The sequence below is a fragment of the Neoarius graeffei genome, chromosome 15, assembly GCF_027579695.1.
Source record: "Neoarius graeffei isolate fNeoGra1 chromosome 15, fNeoGra1.pri, whole genome shotgun sequence".
NCBI lineage: Eukaryota > Metazoa > Chordata > Actinopteri > Siluriformes > Ariidae > Neoarius > Neoarius graeffei.
In genome coordinates this window covers 66,181,812-66,206,607 of record NC_083583.1, presented here as the reverse complement: position 1 = coordinate 66,206,607, position 24,796 = coordinate 66,181,812, and the positions used below count along the sequence as shown (strand labels likewise).

Below are 24,796 nucleotides of genomic sequence, written 5' to 3'. Positions count from 1 at the left end.
TATGCTGTAACATTACAGTTTCTCTTTACTGGAACTAAGTGGCCCCAGCAAATGTGTTGATTCTATAATCAACATGCAGCATTATGGTTTTGATCATCATTCTGTGATAGTAATCACATTTCATCGTGCTATCCACACTATTAATTTTCTCATCTGGATCAATCCTAAAGACAGACAATAAAGGAACTGAGCTAACTAGAACACAAACAAACAGCATATGACTTACTGAGCTCTAAAATCTCTAGAGTTCAGAGGCTTGTCGGAGTGAAGCCAACTGGCCGTCATCTTACCACTCCCATCGCGTGTATTTGGCTTATGCATTAAACCGTCATATCCAATCAAACTTGCTCCAAGAAAAGCATCTCCTGACTTTTTTCCCCCCTTTTCATAACATCCTCTTATTTTCTCACCTTTACCCCCATTCCTTACATATCTTTATAGTGTTCCCCTTCACTGTTATTGTTTTTTTTTCCTTTTCCAGTCCAGTTTCTGATCATTTTTTTTTAACGGCTTTTACTACTATCATTATTTCAACGGAGATTTCAGTTTTTCTCTTATACAGTGCATCTTTCTCTTTCATATCTCTCTTCTTCCTTCCTTTCTATCTATCTGTCTGTCTCTCTATTTATTTTTATTATCATCCTTGACTTGCAAGTGACGTCAAAGCAAAATAGAAACCCGGATGTCAGCCATGTTGGTGGATATACAAATGCGGGGTCAAGCGACATTCCATACAAAACAGTCATGCGTGCGTGACTCTCTTTGTTTTTCCACTACTTTAAGCGTTCTTTTAGCTATGCCATATCTTTGTGCTGTATGTGGTTGCGGTCACAACAGTACTCGTGACCGTGGCATGTTCCAATTTTTTAGAATTCCATCCGTGATTCGGAAAGAGGGCAAGGAAATGCTGAGGCTTAGTACGGAGAGGAGACGAGCACGGCTGAACAACATCGGCAGGGCTGAACTAACAGTTTTTTTTCTAAAACCAAAACAGCTCGTGTTTGCAGTAATCATTTTATCTCCGGTGAGATTCAAAAGCTTTCTCGATAATATCATGGAAGAATTTTATTTCGTGTTGCTAAAATTTTGCTATAAAATGAGCGTTCTCTTGTCGTGGTTCACTCGGTCATTGTTAAAATTATAACACGTACTACTATTTCACTTCTAGGAGCCAGGGATGGCAATTTTCTGCCGAACGGCGGAAATCCGCCGTTTTGAATTTCAATTTTATCATTTTTGTGGAACGTCTAAATCCGTAGAGAAAAGTTTTAGGGGGGGTTAGGTACCTAACTTTTATTGCTGCTACCGAGATTAGTGTCAAATCGTATCGAAACCACATGTCTCGCGAACAACGGAAGCTTCTATATCGAGTGTAACAATGAAAATAAGCAAACGAGTCTGTGATTGGTTGCGAAGTGAAGGATTCAACCAATGCGAAAGCATGTTTCATTTCACTGGCCGCCATTTTGCCTTTAGCTAAATGTCTTGCACGAGGTTTTGAGAGCATTGTTTTCCGCGGAAATATGAAGTTTTTATCACGAGATCAAGAAGCATCGGTGGCTGAAATTGACAAAAATGTTAAGAACAAATTTCGTTGGGATTGGCTACAGCGGACAGTTACTACGAAAGTGAAACTTGGAAAAAAGATCGAGGAGATCAGTTTATCAAGAAGTGCGATTTGCCTGGCAAAGCATTTTGCATTTATTGTAACGATGTGATCAACTACGGATCCCGTGGCTGTGTGGCATTAATTGACCATGCTTCTAAGGTCAAGAAACACTCGGATGTTATTGCACTTCGTAAATATGCCTGGGGCAGTCAGAGTAAGTTGTCTTTTTTCTATTAAACTTTAGATACTTACTTATTTTTATCATGTATTTTTCACACAATATACATGTAAAATGGCTAGAAAATAGGTAGAAGAGGCTAAAAAGGCTAAAGCTTCAGGGGGGCTCTGCCCCCCTGAACCCCCCGTTCGGAGTTTCAGCTGAAATAAAATTTTCCTGTTGCCATCCCTGAGGAGCACCAGCAAAATTATATGATAGAAACAATCCAGACTGGACACCCACTCAGAAAATGGGTTATGTTTCGTCCAAGGTCGGACTTGATTCTTCGGCAGCTGAACCAGATAGAACGCAATATCTGGATACTTGATGGTCGGTAGAAGCATCTTATCTTCAGAAAATTCTGACTTTTTTCAGTAATATAGGTCAAAATCACACATATCTATCTTCTCTTTGTATTGAAACTTCGTTGGACCATTCAAATTGCGGTAATACTGAGAAAATTCAGCATTGTTTACAGACACGCTTTCAGCGGCTGCCATCCAAGTTGCTTTGTATATCCACCATCATGGCGGACGCTCACGACATAGCACATTTTGATCATGTGGTTGCAAGCCATCTATACCAACACAAAGGCTGTACAATACGTGTACAAGTCATGTCTTAACAGTATTTATTGGTCACATAATTCACTGTCACAATATTCATGCAGCTTGTAACCAATAAATACTGTCAAGACATGACTGTGAGAATGAAGTGAAAATGGCAAATAACACGAGAAAATAATCCTGTTTCAACAACGAGAAAGGAAGTATTGTACAGCCTGTGTTGGTATAATAAATAGATAAATAGGAAGGAAGGAAGGAAGGAAGGAAGGAAGGAGAGATATACAAAAGAGAAAGATACACTCTAAAAGAAAAACTTAAATAATCTCCGTTGAAATAATTATAGTAGTAAAAGAGCCGTTCAAAAAAAAAAGATCAGACTGGACTGGAAAAGGAAACAAAACAAAAAAAGCCCAATAACAGTGAAGCGGAGCGCTATAAAGGGGTAAAGGTGAGAAAATATGAGGTGGTAATGAAAGGGGGGGAGAAAAAAAAGTCAGGAGATACTTCTCTTTGGGGCAAATTTGATCAGATATGACGGTTTAACACAAGCCAAATACACGTGATGTGAGTGATAAGATGGCAGCCAGATGGCTTCACTCGTCTCTACAGCAGGGAATCGGCTACAAACTCTCCAGATTTTATACAGAGCTCAGTGATATGACTATAGAAATTAGTTCCTGAAACAATTAACCAGCAAATTACACTTGGAAAAACTCTGAAGGAATGTTCTTCCTCACTGAAGAATGAATCAAACTAAGCGACGCAATGCATTATGGGTATTTCCTGACTCCCAGATCTTCCTTGTTTTGTTTTTGGATATGACGACAAAATGGCAGACCGTGAAAATTGTGCAGTAAATAAGGAATAGGACATAAAATGACAAGCAAAATAATATATAAAAGCTTTGACACCTATAGACAGATTTTATGAAGAGTTCCTACCTGTTCCAGCTCCCTCATGACAGCCAAGTTGCTTTGAAATTTCTCCATGCTCCAGAAGGTGGAGATGCCCAGTTTAGTGTTCTGCACTTGGATTTGCATTTCAGCGTTTCCCCCAATATTCCCCATCTCAGGTACTTCATGCCTGCAAAGGAGGAAATTCAGAATTTTCAGGAAATTCAGTAAATTTCATTTACTTTGATTTCAATGACTAAATTAAAATAAAAAATAAATAAGAAAAGACAAGACTATAAGCAGAGACAGTAAAAATAAGCAAACCTGCTAAACAGTGTGTGCTTCCTGAACTTCGCACTTATTTTGTTCGCTTCTTCAATCATAAGTGACAATTTCATGGCATCCCACTGTGGAGGAGCTACATAACCGGAAAATACGTAAATGGGAAATTAAATACCTGTATTATTAAGAAATACAGGAAGGTCAAATTACACTGCATGTGCATACATTGAAGAAAAAAAAAATTAACATTTTTTTAATTATATATATATATATATATATATATATATATATATATATATATATATATATATATATATATATATATACACACACACACACACACACAGAACTAATCAGAGGCTTGGTCTTATTTAAATATACACTGTGCACACAATTATTAAGCAAGTTGTATTCCTCAGGATTAATTTTATTGTTGAACAAATACTGTGCTCTGTCAATCCGAACTGTTGATAAACCTAAAACCCGAATGTTTAACAAAGGAAAAGGGAGTTTAGGCTTTCTCAGGGGAATATATAAGTGTGCACACTTGTAAGGCAACATTTAGTGTGCAGAATTATTATACAACTAAATGAAAAGCTAAATTTTTCTCATCTCACTTGTTTATTTTAGAGTAAATATAACAAATAAACAGCTCAGAATTAACAAATAAACACTTTTGGCATTTCAAAAATATTCAGCGACCAATATAGCCACCCTTCTTTTCAATAACTGCCCTGAGCCTTCCATCCAGTCTGTTAGTTTCTTGATTTGTTGATGATCAACTTTTTGTGCAGCAGCAACCACGGCTTCCCAAATGCTCTTCAGAGTGGTGTATTATCTTCCCTCACTGTAAATCTCACGTTTAAGAAGGGCCCACAAGTTCTCAATAGGGTTTAAGTCAGGTGAGGAAGGGGGCCGTGCCATTACTTGGCCATCTTTAAGGCCTCTGTTGGCTTGCCAAGCAGTGGAGTACTTGGATGCATGTGATGGTGCATTGGCCTGCATAAAACTCATGGCCTTCTTGAATGATGCAGACTTCTTCCTGCACCACTGCTTGAAGAATGTATCTTCTAGAAACTGGCAGTAGGTTTGGGAGTTAAGTCCATCTTCAACCCGAAATGGTCCAACTAGCTCATCCTCCATAATAGCAGCCCATACCAGTACCCCTCCTCCACCTTGCTGGTGTCTGAGTCGAAGTGGTGCTGTGTGTCCATTAGTTATCCAGCCATGGGCCCATCCATCTGGTCCATCAAGAGTCACTCTCATTTCATCCTTCCATAAAACCTTTGAAAAATCTGTCTTCAGATATTTCTTGGCCCAATCTTATGTTTCAGCTTGTGAGTCTTGTTTAGTGGTGGTCGTGTTTCAGCCTTCCTTACCTTGGCCATGTCTCTGAGCACCAAACACCTTGTTCTTCTGGACACTCCAGGTAGGTTGCAGTTCTGGAATATAGTAGCACTGGAGGATAAAGGGTTCCTAGGAACTTCATGTTTAATCCTTCTCTAGTCTTTTGCCGTTAATTTGCATCTGTTCTACAAGACACATTTTTCGTGACCCTGTTGACAATTTGCAAAAAAATGTTTGATTGCCCTGTGGTCACGTTTCAATAGCTTAGCTATTTCAAGAGTGCTGCATACCTCTGATAGGCATTTTACAATTTTTGTCTTTCCAGTGTCTGAAAAATCTCTTTTTTAGCCCATTTTGCCTGAGATAAAGCAGCTGCTTAATAATTATGCACACCTTAATATAGGGTGTTAATTACTTTAGGCCACACCCTCCCTCATTACACAAATAAATACCACCTGAGAATGCTTAAATACAATTAGCATTCAAGTGTATATAGTTTAGGGTTGGAATATATGCATAGAAATAAATGGTATGGTCTGAGTACTCACTTGCCTAATAATTGTGCACACAGTGAGTGCGTTCTGATATTAGATAGTATGTACAGTTGCAGTCAGAAGTTTACATACACCCATCATGGACATTAATGTCATGGGAACGCTGGGCTTTGAACGATTTATTTGAACTGTTCTTTTTCTGTGGCAGAATGATTCCACAACAAACATCTTTAATAGAAAAAAAACAAACCAAGAACTTGGTGCACAATTGTTTAATATTTTGGGTTTTCAATAAAGGATCAAAACTATCCATACACCCACTTAGATTATTAATTCCGTGGTGCTGAAAGTTACAAAATATCTCAACATTGCCAAGGCCAAATAACTTCCTTTAACTTCCTGTTAGTGATCATGATTGACTACAGCTGGTAGCTTCTCTGTGCACAACATAAAAGTGTTTGTTTGACAAGTACAGGTTATCATGAACCGTGTAGCTACTTTGCCAAGGTTTAGAAGAAGACCCAAACTGTCACCCTCAGCTGAGAGGAAATTAGTTCTGATATTCAGGAGCAACCCAGGAACCACCAAGGCACAAGCCTGTCATGAACCTGAAGCAGCTGAAACAATGTCACTGTCTACAGTCATGAGTTTTACATCGCCATGGACTGAGGGGATGGTGTCCAAGAAAGAAGCCCCTGCTCCAAAGTCAGCACCTTCAAGCTGGACTAAAGTTTGTCCATGAACAAACAAGCCTTCTGAAGGAAAGTTTTACAGATTGAGTTGGTTGTCCACATTGACCACAGGTTATGTATGGGCTTCAACCCCAAGAACTGGATAATGGAGAAGGAGGACTGCCTCAGAATCCTTCATCATAACCTCAAACCATCAGCGAGAGGGTTGAACCTTGGACACCATTCAGTTTTCCAACAGGACAATGACCCCAAATGCATCAAAACCGCTTATGGATGAATGGATAAATCAGACTAATATTAAGCTCTGAGAATGGCTTTCCCAAAGTCCTGACCTCAACCCTATCGCAAACACAGTGTGTGGACTGTGCTTAAAAGTAGGGTCCATGCCAGGAAACCAATAAATGTAAGTGAACTCTCCTAATCTTGCCAAGAAGAGTGGTCAAATATCCAACCAGAATTCTGCCAGAAGCTTGTTGATGGCTACTAAGATCATATGGTCAAGATGAAACCTGAAATGGACATTTAACCAAATACGAGGTGTCCTGTATGCAGGGCTCTACAGTGCACACGTTTCACTCGCATTTGCGAACGAATTTTTCAGCATGCGAACGACGAAAAAAAAACGCGCATTCATGCGAGGGCTTCTTGTGGCCGACAATTTAGGAAAGCACTGAGCACAGACGCGACGAGTTTAACATTCTAAAATGTATCAAACGTTAAACTGCAAAGTATGTAAATCCAGCGCTGGATAGCCTACCTAATATAGTGTAACGAGTAACAGCCTGTATTGTTGTAAGTGTGTGTGTGTTCAGTGTTGTGTGTGTGTGTTGTGCCTGCGCCTTGCTCCCTGTCTGTAGTTGCGTGCATTGCCTCTGTCTTGCACCTGCGGTGGTTCCCATGGCAGCCGGGGGGGTGAAAAAGTTAATTTTTTTTTGCTGTTCTGCCACATCTTTCTGTGATTGCCCCTCTTTCCCACGGTTGTATGTTGTGGGTGTGGCATTAGGTGGGAAAAGTGCTTTTTAGGGATTCATCAGATCATTCAACTGAGAGATAACTGAGAGCTGGTTCGGACCAAGCTGAGAAATATATTCGCTATGCAGAGAATAACGGCGTTTTTTAAAAGCAATGATGGTGGAAACAAGAATAAAAGAACGGACGAGGAAGAAAGTGTAGTGAAGAAAGCTAGAACAACGGGAGAAGGTGCGGGAAAATTATATAATGACATGGAAAGCACACACCCCAGTGCAAACATTTAGATGGGAACATACAACACAGCAGAAAAACAAATAATATACAGTATATACAAATGGTGCATGTCACAACACAGCAGAAAAACAAAGAATATATATACACAACTGAGCGTGTTGAGTTGCAGATGTTAATTGCACATTAGTTATAGAAACTCAGTTCAGCTACAAAACTCAGGATATTGCACTGTATTTGGTATTGCATTGTATTGGGTATGGATGTAAAAGTGTAGAAATATAAATATAAAATATACAAAAGCTATAAAAACTAAAGTTGCTCTATGAGGTTGCACTGTAATAAGTATTGCACTGTATCAGGTAAGTTGAGAATATTGTCCTTTTAGGTCCTTGTTGGTGCATTGTTGCACCTGCCAGAAGTGGCATCAGTCAGTGCATGTAATTAGCCTTTTTCACATTACGTCACTTGCAGAAGAACCTCACATCCGTTTTCAGCCTTTTGAATGGAAGAAGAGGCGGCATGCTAATCTGCTGGCTAACAAGTAGCAACCATAGAAAGTCAGTAAACTTCCTTTCCAAAACAAGGCAGATAGGTGACTAGAATGGTCGCTAACAATACGTAATGATAAACAACAATGCACAATATTATTAACAGTCTTATCTGTGAATGACAGTTTTGTTAACATATGTTGCCGCTGTATACCTCTTCTTCCATTCAAAAGGCTGAAAACAGATACGAGTTCCCCTGCAAGTGACGTAATGTGAAAAAGGCTAATTGTTCAAGGTGGTTATGGCCTGTGGGAAAAAACTGTTTTTGAGTCTGTTGGTCCTTGCTTTGATGCACCTGTAACGCCTGCCTGAGGGCAGCAAGTCAAAGAACTCAGAGCCAGGGTGGGAGCTGTCCTTGATGATGTTGTTAGCTCTGCTGAGCTCTGCTCTCTGTTTAGCTACTGTTTGTTCATTCATTCAGTTGTTCGTTATTCATTTGTTTGTTCATTCATTCATTCGTTCATTCATTCATTCTCAATTGAATTTTGCATTTTATGTGTTGGTGTGTCTAAGGTTTGCGCTGCAATAAACCTTTAAAATGAAAACCTGCTTGTGCCCCCATTTTTTTCCCTTTGCTCCTAAAATTTTTAACTTAGGAGCACGTATGCTCCTGAAAAAAAAAAGTTAGTGTAGAGCCCTGCCTGTATGCATATTTTTGACTCTGGTGTATAATTTTGACCCTGTATTGATTTCAGAAAACCCAAAATAATTTAGTGCACAAGTTTTAATTTGTTATTTTTTCTATTAAACATATTGTATAATGATTCTTCCCCAGAAAAAGAACCGTTCAAAGAAACCACTGAAAGCCCAATATTGGCATGACATTAAAGTGTATATAATGCCTCTAAACCCCACTTTTTTTCCTTGTACAAAGCAACAATCATTACGTTGATTGACCACGTGTTTTCGAACCATAGCCGATCCAAAAGGCCATAAATGAATGGAAAATCAATAAGATCAGCCGATTTTCATGGAGTCTGCTGAGACTGAACCGGAAGATCCCAAAGGGGTACATGACGTCACACAATCCAGGTATCAATTTCGTTCCCATGCAGAGCAGTGGTTAGATCAGTCTCAATATGGAATCACATTTTGGAGAGAATTCTGATAGTGATTGGGATTTTTATATGTCGGATGAAGGGGCAGATGATTATCAAGGATATTCCGGAGTAAATGGTGATCTTTTTGAGTCCCCAAAACGAGAAACAGATGCCAGTTCACGACAGTCCCACTCACAGCTGATAGCGCACCACTAGCCAGAGAGAATTGGAAAAACAGATTGGTTTGTGGATTTTTATTCTAAGCTGGGCACTGCAAAATATTTACATTTAGTCAAGTCAACTTTGTCAAATATGCTATATATGCTCGACATACAGCACAGATGAAATTTCAGTCCTCTCTGACCCACGGTGCAAACAGGCAATGCAATAAATAAAAATAGAATAACTGAAATAAACAATATAAACACTCTAGATAAGAAATACACAGACTAAACACTCACAGGTAATGTTTGTTTATATATACAGTATATATATTTTTTTACTTATTCAGTATAATTATTGAAAGAAAATAAGTGGGCGATAATAGGGGAATCAACTAACTGTCCAAATGTCGGAATAAATGTCATTTATTAAACAAACGGGGGTTTTTTTGCTCCAATAATTCCCATGTGGTCGTCCTGGTGGTGGTGAACACTTGATGAATCAGATTTATTATTAGTAGGCAACATGAAATCTGCCCACTTCATTTGCACAAACCTCACCCACTGTCGCTTTAGATTGGTGTCATTTCTCGGAAATTGGTGAATCAAATGTTCTCTTGTATATGGATTTGTACATCCAAACACAACGCAGCACTTTCACATCGTTATTTTTGTAAGATTCCTACAACAATATCCAATATCAGCAAGTAAACAAGCATGGAGTCAGATGAACCGAAATGACCCAGATAACCGGGGTTCCACGCGTGACGTTGTGCGAGATTAGCCCTGAGGCAAGGTTGCCTTTTTCTAGGATCCGGACGCTGCAGTTTTTCAATAGTTTTGAGCTTAATAATAAAATAACAAATAATTAATATTATTTTTCCTCCTGCTTTATTAATTCATTTTGGTTGTTACTAATGATATATATTCATTTTAAAGCATTACAAAAAGGCATTACATACACTTTAACGTCCACGATGAGTGTCCGTAAACTTCTGACCACAACTGTCCAATCACCATGTACCTGCTTATTTTGGACCTTCTGTTGAGTTATTGCACTGACATACGCATACAACTATGCCATAAACAGCAAAAACACAACCTTTGTGGCTAATTCATATTTCAACAAGTTGACAGTGTTGTTTTTAATTTATAACACTAATCTGATATGACAAACGACAAACCTGCAGCAACCTTTAACACCGATCCAATTTATAAATGCTATAAAGGGACATTTAACCTACCAGTCTTGGGAGTCTGGTTGACCTTCAAGGCACGTTTCTTCTGAATATCAGCTAGATCTTCTGCGATTTTCCTCTTCTCTGCTTCCAGCGCTTCAAGGATTTTAGCATGTCGAATATCATTATCGGCCATGGCCTGGAGGGAAAGGGAAAACTTTAAACACGCGGAAACGTAACTCCATTACGACCCACAAGCTTCATTTAAAGATTTGGACAAAGCCAGGACTGAACTGTAACACACTGAATTATTAAAACCAAAAAAAAAAAAATCACAGTTTGTTGTACCACAGTCTTCACTCACAACTCGAACAAACAGTCCTGTTTTTCTATGTTTGCATCATAGAGTGGCAATTTTAATTTCGTTGGATACATTTACAATGACAATAAAGGCAATTAATTCATGTATCTGTAGCATCATTCAATTAAGGTACCAAGCTATTTCAGACTCTATAATCATCATGGTTACACGGATACACAGTCACACCTCTCTGTACCTGTCTGGCAGCCTGGGCCTCCATTTGTAACCGTTTCTTGTGCACGCTCATTTCTTGCTCCAGGAGAGACTTCGCAGTCTGCAGTTCCTCCATCTCGCTAGCGACCTTCTGCCGCTCAAGCTCCTGTGCCCTTTTTCTTTCATTCTCCTCCTCCTGAAAATTAAACAAGTCTTCCTTATTTAGAAGAAAGAAAAGTCGAGCCTCTACAATCATGCAGCTCGTTCTGCCCATGAACAGTCTTTAACGTACAAGTTCTTTCTCCAGGACTTGTATCCGGTTCTCATACTGAAGCTTCTGGTCACACAACTCTTTCTGGGCCATTTCTCTGGCCACCTGGATCCCCTGCATCATCTCTTCTTTGGCTTTCATTCGGGCATCTTCAATCTCCGCCTCTAGTCTGGAGACACAATTAAAAACATATGAAGAGAGGGACAAGCAGAAGCTTATATGAATGGTACATTTTTTTTTCAATGTAATGCAAACATCATGTTATTTATAGAGTACTATCCTCTATACCTTATTTTAAAAAGCTTTAAAATGTTACCAAGTTAAAACTCCTGCTATTAGTGCTTTGGGACGTGAGAAATGTAACCTCATGCCCAGCTCTGAGCCTAACTCCACCCACTGCATAATTCTGAAAAAATGCTAAAAAGTGAGTCAGAGGACAGAGGGGGTGGAGGTTTTGGTGTAAACTCCTGCAAATTATGATTTTCCATCAGCGTTTGAAAACGAACTTGGTTTCACAGACTCCCTCTCAAGGGCGGGGCCTGAGTAGGTGGGCCACACACCTCTGGTTAGAGGATATTAACTTTTTTTTTTAAATAATCCAAATTTCATGATGTCTGGAAGAACCAAATGGTCGACTTGACATCAGCATCAGCCTTGCAAGGTTCAGGATGGTTTTATCCAGTAGATGGTGTTTTGAGCCATTTTTATCTCACGAAATGCAGATTTTTATTTTTATTAAAAAGGTACTTCTTTCACTATCAATACTAGCATTGCTGTGCTTCATCACAGGACAGTCATATCATTTAATCTACAGCTCAAAACACACATTTAAGTGTGCAGTACGTCTTTAACTACTGATCATTCTTATTATTCCATCTCTCATAACATTTTAACTCTCATAATTTTAAAGGTAGACTGCCTTTCAGATTTTTCAAGTGTAGGTCATAAAAAGAATTTTCCCCGACACCCAGTTATTTTTGTTTAGTGGACCAAAACTACGACTACTGAATTCAAATCACAGACTTCAAATATTAGGTTTTTTTTTTTAAAATAGAACAATTAATGAATTTAAGGCCACGTGGCCCTAAATTCTCCACTATTTTTTCCTGCTTCACCATGACCCAATTCAAGATACTCCGTTATGCATCACATGGTGGGCTTTCCCTGTTCGCACAAGGCATTGTGGGATACAGATTTGAAACAGGAGAGAAAAATGGAGGATGTGAGTGTGCGAATGAAACGTGAAAGACCGACTACAGTAACGGAAAGCGAGAAGAAAAGACATTATGTTATATATGAAGGAAAGGAAACGCAGGACCAAACTAATAAATATCGGCGCTCAGCGAGCACCTCGGTGTGATCAGCTGTTCGTTTAGCGACAAGATGATGGAACTGTCAGTGCACAGTCAATGGTAAACCTGCGCATGCACGCACACACGGACTTCCTCTGTCTGCTTGACTGCGCAAAGTGAACAATTTCATGCACATTATTTTCTTTAATCCCCTCAAATTAAATAACTTCCCAGCCACAGAATGGCCCGATATTTTGTGAGATATTACAGAAATAAACATATCACAACGACCACATTTCAGAGGGAACTAAATTTCACCGATTTTATGAAATCAAAAGGTCGTCTAGCTTTAACATTAAGCATTGTTTAGACAACATGGTCAGTGATATTAAGAATTAATTAAATTAACTAAACATTCATGTTGCAAATGTAGTTTGCTACTAGGTTATAAATAAAGGTATTGATGAATGTTTTGGGTGTAAAAGAAAGTAAAATATGAATAATATAAAAACAAAACAGAGTGAGAAATGGAAAATAAACATATGGGGAAAAAAGTGATAAATTCTGATTTATGAACGTACTGAGCTCTCTGAGCTGAAAGTAGCTCATTCTTGGCAAACTCAAAGTCCTTCTGGCCATCTCCATTACTCCAACAGGACGCCCGCTTTCCACACCGCACCTCGGCCGGGTGGTTGAAGCGGAAATAGTGATCTCCTCCAAGAATCACTCGGTCACCCTAAATAAATCGGAAAATGTAAATAAAAGACATTCGCTGATAACCGCTGATCTAAAAATGTTACACAGTAGCCAAGTCTGCATGTCCCATTTCTCTTACATGGTGGAGGACAGTCGCTTCAGATACAAGGTTTCCATTCACAAAGGTCTTGGCATTTTCCATAGGGGTGATGCTGACTGTGCCATCAACATTGGAGATAACACTGAAAGAGAAATTGACAAAAAAAAAGTTTCTATGAACAAATTAAGTCAGAAAAAGGATACCTATATATACACACACCAACAGAGAACTCCAAATAACCTTAATTTATTCAAAGATATACTGAAGAATATATTGAGTAATCTAATACTTTTGTTCCGTCCTTCATAGTCTGTGTGTAAAAGTTGATCAAATTTAAAAAAAAAAAAAAAGTGCATACAAACAAGAACAATTTTTCTTTGAAATAAACAACAGACTATAGTAGCTGAGGTTTGTGTTCTAAACCATACGATATGACCTTGATACAGTGCCTTGCAAAAGTATTCATCCCCCTTGGTGTTTGTCCTGTTTTGTTGCCTTACAAGCTGGAATTAAAATGGATTGGGGGGAGGGTGTTTAGCGCCATTTGATTTTCACAAAATCTTTAAAGGTGCACATTCTTGTTTTATTGTGACACAAACAATAATTAAGATGAAAAAACAGAAATCTGAAGTGTGCGTAAGTATTCACCCCTTTCGTCTGAAACCCCTAATAAGAGCTGGTCCAACCAATTCACTTCACAAGTCACATAATTAGTTGATTAAGCTCCACCTGTGTGCAATCAAAGTGTCACATGATCTGTCACATGATGTCTGTATAAATCAACCTGTTCTGGAAGGACCCTGACTCTGCAACACCACTAAGCAAGCAACATGAAAACCAAGGAGCCTCCAAACAGGTCAGAGACAAAGTTGTGGAGAAGTATAGATCAGGGTTGGGTTATAAAAAATATCCTAAACTTTTAATATCCCAGGGAGCGCCATTAAATCCATTATAGCAAAATGGAAAGAATATGGCACCACTACAAACATGACAAGAGAAGGCCGCCCACCAAAACTCACAGACCGGGCAAAGAGGGCATTAATCAGAGATTCAACAGAAACACCAAAGATAACACTGAAGGAGCTGCAAAGATCTACAGCGGAGATGGGAGTATCTGTCCATAGGACCACTTTAAGCTGTACACTCCACAGAGCTGGGCTTTATGGAAGAGTGGCCAGAAAAAAGTCATTGTGTAAATAAATAAATAAATAATTTGAAAAGAAAGCCCACGTTTGTTGTTTGCCCAACAGCATGTGGCAGACTCCCCAAACACATGGAAGATGATTCTCTGGTCAAATGAGACAAAAATTTCACTTTTTGGCCATCATGGGGAAACACCATGTGTGGCACAAACCCTGAGAACACCATTCCTACAGTGAAGCATGGTGGTGGCAGCATCATGCTGTGGGGATATTTTTCATCTGCAGGGACAGGAAAGCTGGTCAGGATTGAAGGAAAGATGGATGGCACTAAATACAGGGCAATTCTGGAGGAAAAGCCAGAGGTTTGAGACTGGGACGAAGGTTCACGGTCTAGCTGGACAATGACCCTAAACATACTGCTAAAGCTACACTGGAGTGGTTTTAAGGAAAACATTTAAATGTCTTGAAATGGCCTAATCAAAGCCCAGACCTCAATCCAATTGAGAATCTGTGGCATAACTTGAAAATTGCTGTTCACCAACACAACCCATCTAACTTGAAGGAGTTGGAGCAGTTCTGTCTATCAGCAACCGTTTTCAAGTTACAGCCTTCTGAAAATCCGTGACTGAGTTTGACATTTCAAAGTCATTCAAGACAGCAACTGAACACTCATATGGGACTTCTGATATGTTGATAATGGTAAACATTTGGCTATCATGAACCATTTTAAAGTTATAGCCCTTTGAAAACCCATGACCTTGAGTTTGACCTTTCAAGGTCACTCAAGGTCAAAGATCATCGTGTCAAATTAAAGTCTATATGGGAGTTCCGATATGCTCATAATAGTAAACATCTGTCTATCAACAACCGTTTTTGAGTTATAATGGAAACTGCCATTTTGACCAAAAGGTTGACCTTTCTGGTGACAGACCTTCACCTTGACCCGATTACCCCCCAAAATTTAATCAGGTAATCTACGCACCATTGCCCACCTACCCTGAAAATTTTAAGTCAATCGGTACAACCATTTAGACACTAGATTGTTAACACACACAAACAAGGTCAAAGGTCATGGTGCCAAATTGAAAGCCCTATGACTTCCTATGTTGATAAGGATAAACATCTCTCTTTCTAACCGTTTTTGAGTTATAATGGAAAATATGCAAATTTCAGCAATGATCTTAAACCCCCCCCCCCCCCCCCCCCGACATTTGATCCCCAACCGCTAAGAAAACTATGAGAGATACCCCATCATGCAGCATATCAATGGAAGCAGAATTGAAAGATGAACATTTTGGAATTGGTTTGAAGTAAATATGATGAATATGAAGGAAGATATCGTGAGGGGAGGGAAGAAAAAAAAAACTAACAAAAAACCCCCCCACAATTTTGACCTTTTTGGTGACCTTGACTAGATGACCCTCAAAATGTTGGAGGTTCTATTTGAGACCAATGCCCATCTATCCTGAAAGTTTCATGAAGATTGGTCTCGCCGTTTTCCCGTAACATCATTTACAAAAAAACAAAGAAATCCCACTGAAAACAATACCTCGCCCCCTGGTGGACTCCGTCCCGGGTGAGGTAACAAACCGCACTGATTACAATACTCGCCCTGCTTACTCTGTCAAGTTCAAAGTGTTTCTTGTCATATGCACAGTAAGGACATGTCCTCCTGTACAATCAAATTCTTAGTTTGCTGTCCACCATGAATGCCAATTACAAATAAATAAATAAATAGGCAGTAGTAGTAATACAAAGTAAAGGCAATATAGTGCAAAAATAAAAGGAAAGAAAAGCAAAAGCAACAAAAAACACCCAGTATAGTACAAAATAAAAGGTAAATTTCGTGCAAAATAGGTAGCATAATACAAAAATAAGGCAATGATCAGACGTAGCAGCGTTAGGGCAGTAATGTGCGAATGTGCAATGTAACCACATGTAATCAGTCAAGGAAACAGCAGTAAAACGGCAGTAATGTCCAAATGTGTGCAAACAATGTAACCAGAAGTAAACAGTCAAGGAACAGCAGCAAGAGGGGCAGTAAAGATACAAGAATAAAAGTTACAGTGCAGAGCGAGGAATTAATCAAAAGCCTCAATTTGATTTAATAAAAGGCAAAGAAGAAAATATTCAGCCTTGATTTAAAAGAACTGAAAGATGCAGCAGATACAAAGTACTCTGGATTTATTAATGTGGGAAATATGCTCAGTATAACATATTCTGTATTTATCACAAAAACCCATGCATGTATTTACCAGCCAACTAATCTGGCACGTTTTAATTGTGCAACAGTAATGACGTAAATAACGGCGTAGCAGAGTAGTGTCCAAAAGTGTTTTTTTCATGAGCTCACTATATAGTCCTCTATATAGTAATTCCCTGTATAGTGAGTAGGAAGTAGTGAATGCGCGAGTGATTTCGGACACAGGGCCTGCTCTACACAGGTGTATTTAAGAGACTGACCATCTGAGAGATTATAAAGAATGGCAGGAAAGACATGGAAGCCAAATCAGACACCACTTTTTTTTTTTTAAATCAACCGTAAAAGTTCCTAATAGCCAGATGTCCTTGTGGAACTCAAGGCATCTGATACCAAGATGGGGTACTATGCTGTTTTATTATAGCATCTTACCAATGTTCATCAGCAATAAGAGTCCCGGAGAGCTGGATGTCGTGGGCCGACTCAGACTTGAGCTTGCCGACCTTGGTCTGCCCCTCCTTAATCATGTATAAGAGCATCTCTGACAGCTGAGGATCCTCATTCAGGTTCACAAGGTTGGGGAGCCGGTTATCCACTTTAAATGTGATGCCTACACGCTGATGTATCAAGAGGGAGGGGAATAAGAGAATGTGAGCACGCTGCATTATAGACCAATAAAGCTCTTGTTAGATGAAGACACTCGAATAAACAGCAAACACTAGCCTGGAGCTCTTTGGTCTCTTCACGTTTCCTCCTCTCGGCATGCTCCAGTTTCTCCTTCCATGTTCTACACAAGACAATAAGGTGTGAAACACTGCACATGGTTAATTAATCCCAGTAAAAAGAGAACGTAGGTGCTTTGCGATTACCTGTGCACCTCAGCCATTTCACGTTCCTGCTGAGACAGTTGAGTCTTCAGGGTGAAGATTTCCTGCTGGAATTGTCTCATTTTCTCTGGATTGATGCCCTGAGAGCTCATTTGGGCGGCCCGCAGCTTCTCCACCTCTGCTTTCAGCTCTGGTTTTGAACACAAGCAACACACTAGGTTTATGTATCCAAGTACAGTCATGTGAAAAAGAAAGTACACCCTCTTTCAAGTCTAGGTTTTAAGTGTCAGGACATAATTTAAAAAAAAAAATCAGCTGGTCCTTACCAGATCTTAAAATTAGGCAAATACAACCTCAGATGACCAATAACACATGACATTCACCCTGTCATTATTTGTTTAGCACAAAGTAAGCCAAAAATGCAGTAGCAGTGTGTGAAAAATTAATTTCACACACTCCATAGAAATTATGAAGGTAGTTAGCAGTCAGGTGTTGCTGATCAAATGAATTTGATTAATTGATCATCAGCCAGTCTGGCCACCACACTGAAGTTTTGGCAGTTTGCTGGTCTGGAGCACTCAGGTGTATGTTAACACAATGCCAAGGAGGAAAGACATCAGCAGTGATCTTAGAGAAGCAATTGTTGCTGCACATCAGTCTGGGAAGGGTTATAAGGCCATTTCCAAACAATTTGAAATCCATCATTCTACTGTGAGAAAGATTATTCAGACATGGAAAACATTCAAGACAGTTGCCAATCTTCCCAGGAGTGAACATCCCAGCAAATTTACTCCAAGGTCAGACCGTGCAATGCTCAGAGAAATTGCAAAAAACCCAAGAACTACATCTAGAACTCTACAGGCCACAGTTAACATGTTAAAGTTCACAGTACAATTAGAAAAAGACTATGCAAGAATGGCTTGTTTGGAAGGGTTGCCAGAAGAAAGCCTCTTCTATCTAAAAAGAACATGGCAGCATGGCTTAGGTTTGTGAAAATGCACCTGAACAAGCCACAAGCCTTCTGGAACAATGCCCTTTGGACAGATGAGACCAAAGTGGAAATGTTTGGCGAAAACCAAAACACAGCATATCAGCACAAACACCTCACACCAGCCATCAAGCACGATGGTGGAGGGGTGATGATTTGAGCTTGTTTTGCAGCCACAGGACCTGGACACCTTGCAGTTACTGAGGCTACATCCACACGACAACGGCAACGAGATTTTTTTTTTTTTTAAATATCGCGTCCACACGGGCAATGGATCAGTAAAATATCAGATTCATATGGCAATGCAACGCTTGCTGAAAACGATGCAATACACATGCCACACCTCTACGTGCGCTGTAAGACGGTCCCATCGGAGACACCAGAACAATAGAAGAAGTAGACACATGTGCATAAACCCCTTCTTCTGTAGCATCAGCCACAAAGTTTTGATTATTAATCAGTAGCGTAAAACGAAAGACGCGGAAAGAGGAATGAACGGGGGTAGATGGAAGCCGGTATGCCAACATTCTGATATCCTCCAGAATTCTTTAATGGTCTGGAATAAATTGAATGTTACACGTTGATGGATTACTTTGTTCTTCTACGCCCTTTTTGAGGAATGTATTGTCAGACTTAAACCAACATCTGAAGAGGGGAAATCGCTCCTTTTTTTTTCCTATTTTTGCTGGCAGGATTGTTTTTGTTTTTGGAAAGCACACGGGCGGTGCACGGTTTGGTTATACTCAGTACTTCCGCAGTGTTTGGACTAAAGACTCTGCCCTAAGGGCTATTTTCTCTCTCTCTCTCTCTCTCTCTCTCTCACTTTGCACCATTACACAATAAATATTCACAGTGAAAATATTTTGTAAGCGCGTTTCATGAACCAAGTTATAGGATTTGTTAACAACTCGCATCGAGTTCGTTACACTTCTACCCAGCATGAAGCACTGACAGTCATGTGGTTGTGACGTCATCGTAAACAAATCCGTTCTACTCATCCAGACGACTTCGCAACGGGGCCGTTGCCAGATTTTTCCACTCTGGAACCCGTTCTCAAAAGATTTCGTTTTGGGGCACCCAAAACGCCGGTGCCGTGTGGACGCCAGGCCGAAACGATAAAAAATTTTATCAGATTCACCTGAATCCGTTGCCGTGTGGACAGGGCCTGAGTCAACCATGAACTCCTCTGTCTACCAAAGTATTCTAGAGGCAAATGTGAGGCCATCTGCCCAACAGCTAAAGCTTGGCCACAATTGGGTCATGCAACAGGACAATGATCCCAAGCACATCAGCAAATCTACAGCAGAATGGCTGAAAAAGAAAAGAATCAAGGTGTTGGAATGGCCAAGTCAAAGTCCAGACTTCAACCCTATTGAAATGCTGTGGCCAGACCTTAAGAGAGCTGTGCATAAACAAATGCCCTCAAACATGAATGAACTGAAGCAATGTTGTAAAGAGTGGGCCAAAATTCCTGCACAATGATGTGAGAGACTGATAAAGTCAGACAGAAAACGATTGCTTCAAGTTATTGCTGCAAAAGGTGGTCCTACAAGCTATTGAATCATGGGGTGTACTTACTTTTTCCACACATGGATTCTGCATTTTCACTTAATTTTTGTTAAATAAATAATGACACGGTGGAATCTGTTGTATGTTGCTTTACACCTGAGGTTAGATTTGCATAATTTTAGGACCTGGTAAGGATCAGATGATTTTTTTTTTTATGTCATGTCATATCTTGATTGGTAAAACCATGTAACTGGAAGAGGGTGTACTTTCTTTTTCACATAGTGTTCATCTACTGCCCTCTGCTGAGAGGATGATAGAGAAGCACAGTGCGCTTCCCTCTGACACCCAAGCCCTGAAACTGAACGAGTACTCAGGTCAAGGATTGCTCTAACTGAGCAGCAGGGACAGAAGCGGATAATTGACGCGTGTGTAGAGAGCAGGGGATCCCGCATACTGACCTCGGATCAGCTTGGCATTGGTGTCCTCGTTGACCTTGGCTACGTTGATGATGAGGCGAGCCTGCTGAGCATAGCGCAGAGTGCTCAGGCTCTCATCCACGTTGCTCGTGGCTGGACTCACTGTTGCAATCATGGCTGTCTTTGAGTTTCCACCCAGGCTTTCCTTCAGTAACCTGCGCATATGAGACACCATGATGGAGAAACATGTTCAAAGCAACACGGGGGGGGGGGGACACTAACCAAACTTGAAATAGCCACACTGTTTAGGAAAGATCATGGCTTTATGGTTAGAGAAGAAGCTTTAGAAAAAAAGATCTAGTCTGCTTAATCTAAAGAAGAAAAACCAGAACTTCTGTATGGACGCAAACTCAAAGCAGCCAATGGCGGTGGCGTTTTGCTTGGAACTAGTGTTACTGGGAAAGCAGCGACGGAGACATGTATACACTGATGTAATGACGTGGCTCTATGGCAGCTCTCCAACCCATGGAAAAGCAAACTTGTTCTTACAAGGTTCACAGTTGGAGGTTAGAAGATTGGAAGCTCCACCAGCACCTAGTTCATGTTGGTTTAAAGGGGGTATAATAGATTTTATTCTATCCACCTTCACTGGATACGAGCAATCGCATGCGCCGACTGGCTACGTGACGTCAAAACAAAATAGAAACTCGGATGTCGGCCATGTTGGTGGATATACAAATGCGGGGTCAAGCGACAATCCATACAAAACAGTCACGCGTGCACAACTCTCTGCTTTTCTGCTGCTTTAAGCGTTCTTTTAGCTCAGCCATATCTTTGTAGTTGTGGTCACAACAGTACTCGTTATCGTGGCACGTTTTGATTTTTTAGAATTCCGTCCGTGATTTGGAAAGAAGGCAAGGAAACTCTGAGGCTTAGCACGGAGAGGAGACGAGCACGGCTGAACAACATCGGCAGGGCTGATCTAACAGTTTTTTCCTCAAACCAAAAAACAGCTCGTGTTTGCAGTAATCATTTTATCTCAGGTGAGATTCAAAAGCTTCCTCAGTAATATCATGGAAGAATTTAATTTCATGTTGCTGAATTTTGCTATAAAATGAGCGTTCTCTTGTCGTGGTTCACTCGGTCGTTGTTATAATTTTAACAATGTGTATTACCGTTTCGCTTCTAGGAGCGCCAGCAAAATTATACGATAGAAACCATCCAGACTGGGCACCCACTCAGAAAACGGGCTATGTTTCGTCCAAGGTCAGACTTGATTATTTGGCAGCCGAACGACACCAAAGAGCTCAAAGGAGGAGGAAGGCAGCTGAATTTGCGGAAGCTGCATGTGGTAGCTCGCCCGTGGAGTTCCAAGACACCACAGCTGAAGCTGAGAAATTAATACCAGGTCAGCTAATTTTGACTGAAACAAAGTAATATTATTTCAAAACTTCCATAAATTTAAGTTTTCCAAACTGATCTGGGTACTTGATGGTCAGTAGAGGCATCTTATCCTCAGAAAAATCTTACTTTTTCAATAATATGGGTCAAAACCACACATACAGTGGTATGCAAAAGTTCGGGCACCCCTGGTCAAAATTGCTGTTACTGTGAACAGTTGAGCAAGTTGAAGATGAAATGATCTCCAAAAGGCATAAAGTTCAAGATGACTCATCCCCTTTATATTTTAAGCAAAAATAATGTTTTATTTTCATCTTTTACATTTTCTAAATGACAAAAAAGGAAAAGGGCCCGAAGCAAAGGTTTGGGCACCCTGCATGGTCAGTACTTAGTAACACCCCCTTTGGCAAGTATCACAGCTTGTAAACACTTTTTGTAGCCAGCTAATAATCTTTCAGTTCTTACCTGGGGGATTTTCACACATTCGTCCTTGCAAAAGGCTTCCAGTTCTACAAGTTTCTTGGGCTGTCTTGCATGCACTGCTCTTTTGAGATCTATCCACAGATTTTCAATGATGTTTAGGTCAGGGCCATGGCAAAACCTTCAGCTTGTGCCTCTTGAGGTATTCCATTGTAGATTTTGAGGAAGACGAATTAAAGATGAATCATCGTCTTTTTAACTTCAACTTTTTTACAGATGGTGTGATGTCTGCTTCCAGAATGTGCTGGTATTTATTCGAATCCATGCTTCCCTCGACCAATGAAATGTGCCCTGTGCCACTGGGTGCAACACAACCCCAAAGCATGATCGATCCACACCCATGCTTCAGAGTTGGAGAGGTGTTCTTTTCCTGGAATTTGGCACCCTTTTTTCTCCAAACATTCCTTTGCACATTGTGGCCAAAAAGTTCTATTTTGATTTCATCAGTCCACAGGACTTGTTTCCAAAATGCATCAGGCTTATTTAGATGTTCATTTGCAAACTTCAGATGCTGAATTTTGTGGCTCGGACGCAGGAACGGTTTTCTTCTGATGACTCTCCCATGAAGGTAATATTCAGGTGTCGCTGCATAGTAGAACAGTGCACCACCACTCTAGGGTCTGCTAAATCTTTCTGAAGGTCTTTTGCAGTCAAACAGGGTTTTTTTATTTGCCTTTCAAGCACTCCAACAAGCAGTTCTTTCAGAAAGTTTTCTTCATCTTCCAGACCTCACCTTGATCTCCACTGTTTCTGTTAACTGCCATTTCTTAATAACATTACGATCTAAGGAAACAGCTACCTGAAAACACTTTGCTACGTTCTTGTAGCCTTCTCCTGCTTTGTGAGCATCAATTATTTTATTATTCAGAATGCGAGGGAGTTGCTTAGAGGAGCCCATGGCTGTTGATTTTAGGGACAAGTTTGAGGAGTCAGAGAATTTATACAGTTTTGAAATCTGCATTATCTGACCTTTCCTAACGAAGAATTTGAACAAGCCACAGCTCAATAAGCTAATTAAGGTCTGGAACCATGGTAAAAGTTACCTGAGAACTCAAATGTATTGGGGTGTCCAAACTTTTGCATGGTGTTCCTTTTCTTTTTTTTACTCTCCAATTATACAAAACAAAAATAATACACAAATCTTGCAGAAAATGCTGAAAAGAAAGGTGTTGTCTTTACCTTTAGGCCTTTTGGTGATCAGTTCATCTTCTGCTCACTTAACTATTCAGAGTAACAGACATTTTCAGTAAAGGTGCCCAAACTTTTGCATGCCACTGTATCTATCTTCTCTTTGTATCAAATCTTCACTCGAGCGTTCAAATTGTGGTAACACTAAGAAAATTCAGCATTGTTTACAGACAGGCTTTCAGTGGCTGCCATCCGAGTTGCTCTGTATATCTACCATTATGGCAGACGCTCATGACGTAGCACAATTTGATCACGCGGTTGCAAGTCATCTATACTGTGAGTAGAGAAAAACAAAATGGCGGCGTGTGTTGCTGAACCAACCGAGGACGAAATAAAAACTCTACTCGAACACAAAACCCCAAAAATTGTTCTCAAGTATTTAAAAGGAACAGAAATAGCTAAAAGAATATAGTTTTCTCCCCCCCAAATATCTCCTGTTCCACACTCCAGCCCAGTTGGTGGCAGTAATGGACCTTTAAGTTAATCTGCCAACTGCCAAAAAACTGTAAAGAAGAAAACCCCAAAAAAGCAACAAAATATGGAATAAAAGTATTTGATGGTAAGAACGTTTCTTTTTTTATTTTTCAAGAATTATTATTATCGCATTTTTCATAAATTTCTCCTGTCATTTCGCCAGTTTGTTTACATTCTAAGCGGAAATTATTTTGTTGGACGTTTTGTATGAAGTTTTTATTCATCAAATTTGCAAAAAATAAAAATGCTTTGTTTCTCAAATTCCAGTAAATGTGGAAAGAATTAAACAGTTATTCCACTCAATCTCCTCGTACATGGCTTTTGCTGAACAGAACGTCATGGCATCGCATTCCTCTCTCCTCTGTCAATCACCATGAGACTAGCAAATCACCAGCATTGCTGAGCTCATCTAGAGGAACCAGGACATCCATCCTAATAAGGCTTCCAGCTGGCCGGTGACGCTGCATGAGCAGCAGAGGAAGCATGCATTTGACTCATGAAAGAACTAGCTTGTGGGTCAACAAGCAACTTGGGTTTAAGTATAAATTCAGACATGTTTCTTACCATGTCAGGACCGATTCCCTGTATGGGATGAAGATTTTCTTTCTGCCTTGAGCTTGTTCAGAGAGTGAAGAAATCACCTTCCCCAGAGTGAGCAAAGATTTGTTGATACTTGCTCCCTCCTAATGAAACAGAAGAAGCAAACCTTTTTTTTTTTTAAATAGGAATAACCTCTGCAAGTCAGCAAAGGATTTTACAATTTGCTTAAATTAAAAGTAATGCAAAACTGGTCAGTGGTGAAAGTGTGCGGAATGGACCAGTCTGCGTTGTACCCTCAGCCGGTCTCCACTGGTCTGAGCCGTGGCACAGCGCTCGCTCCCGGCTAAATCCACCAGGTTGATTCTGCTGATTATTCTGTGGTCATGTTCTTCTCCTTCCACTAATTCTGTCTGCATATGAACAAATATGACATTAATTAAAATGTACTGTTTATTTGTTTGGAGATTTTTTTGCCCCATGCCAAAACGGAGTGTCACAGTGGAGTCCAAAGAACAGACTGGAAAT

General features: G+C 40.0%; 1 protein-coding gene across 1 annotated transcript in view; it reads right to left on the bottom strand.

The window, feature by feature from the left end:
- kif14 (kinesin family member 14) overlaps positions 1–24,796 on the bottom strand; it is a 56,467-nt gene that overhangs the window by 19,326 nt on the left and 12,345 nt on the right. The window contains exons 8-20 of the mRNA XM_060941774.1: positions 24,565–24,681; positions 24,296–24,414; positions 20,231–20,403; positions 17,318–17,465; positions 17,172–17,235; positions 16,881–17,065; positions 13,146–13,248; positions 12,892–13,046; positions 11,040–11,187; positions 10,791–10,943; positions 10,300–10,432; positions 3,610–3,703; positions 3,334–3,475 (exon numbers count right to left, since the gene is read on the bottom strand). Coding sequence (XP_060797757.1) covers positions 3,334–3,475; positions 3,610–3,703; positions 10,300–10,432; positions 10,791–10,943; positions 11,040–11,187; positions 12,892–13,046; positions 13,146–13,248; positions 16,881–17,065; positions 17,172–17,235; positions 17,318–17,465; positions 20,231–20,403; positions 24,296–24,414; positions 24,565–24,681 — 1,734 coding nt within the window. The remainder of the gene's footprint in view (positions 1–3,333; positions 3,476–3,609; positions 3,704–10,299; positions 10,433–10,790; positions 10,944–11,039; positions 11,188–12,891; positions 13,047–13,145; positions 13,249–16,880; positions 17,066–17,171; positions 17,236–17,317; positions 17,466–20,230; positions 20,404–24,295; positions 24,415–24,564; positions 24,682–24,796) is intronic.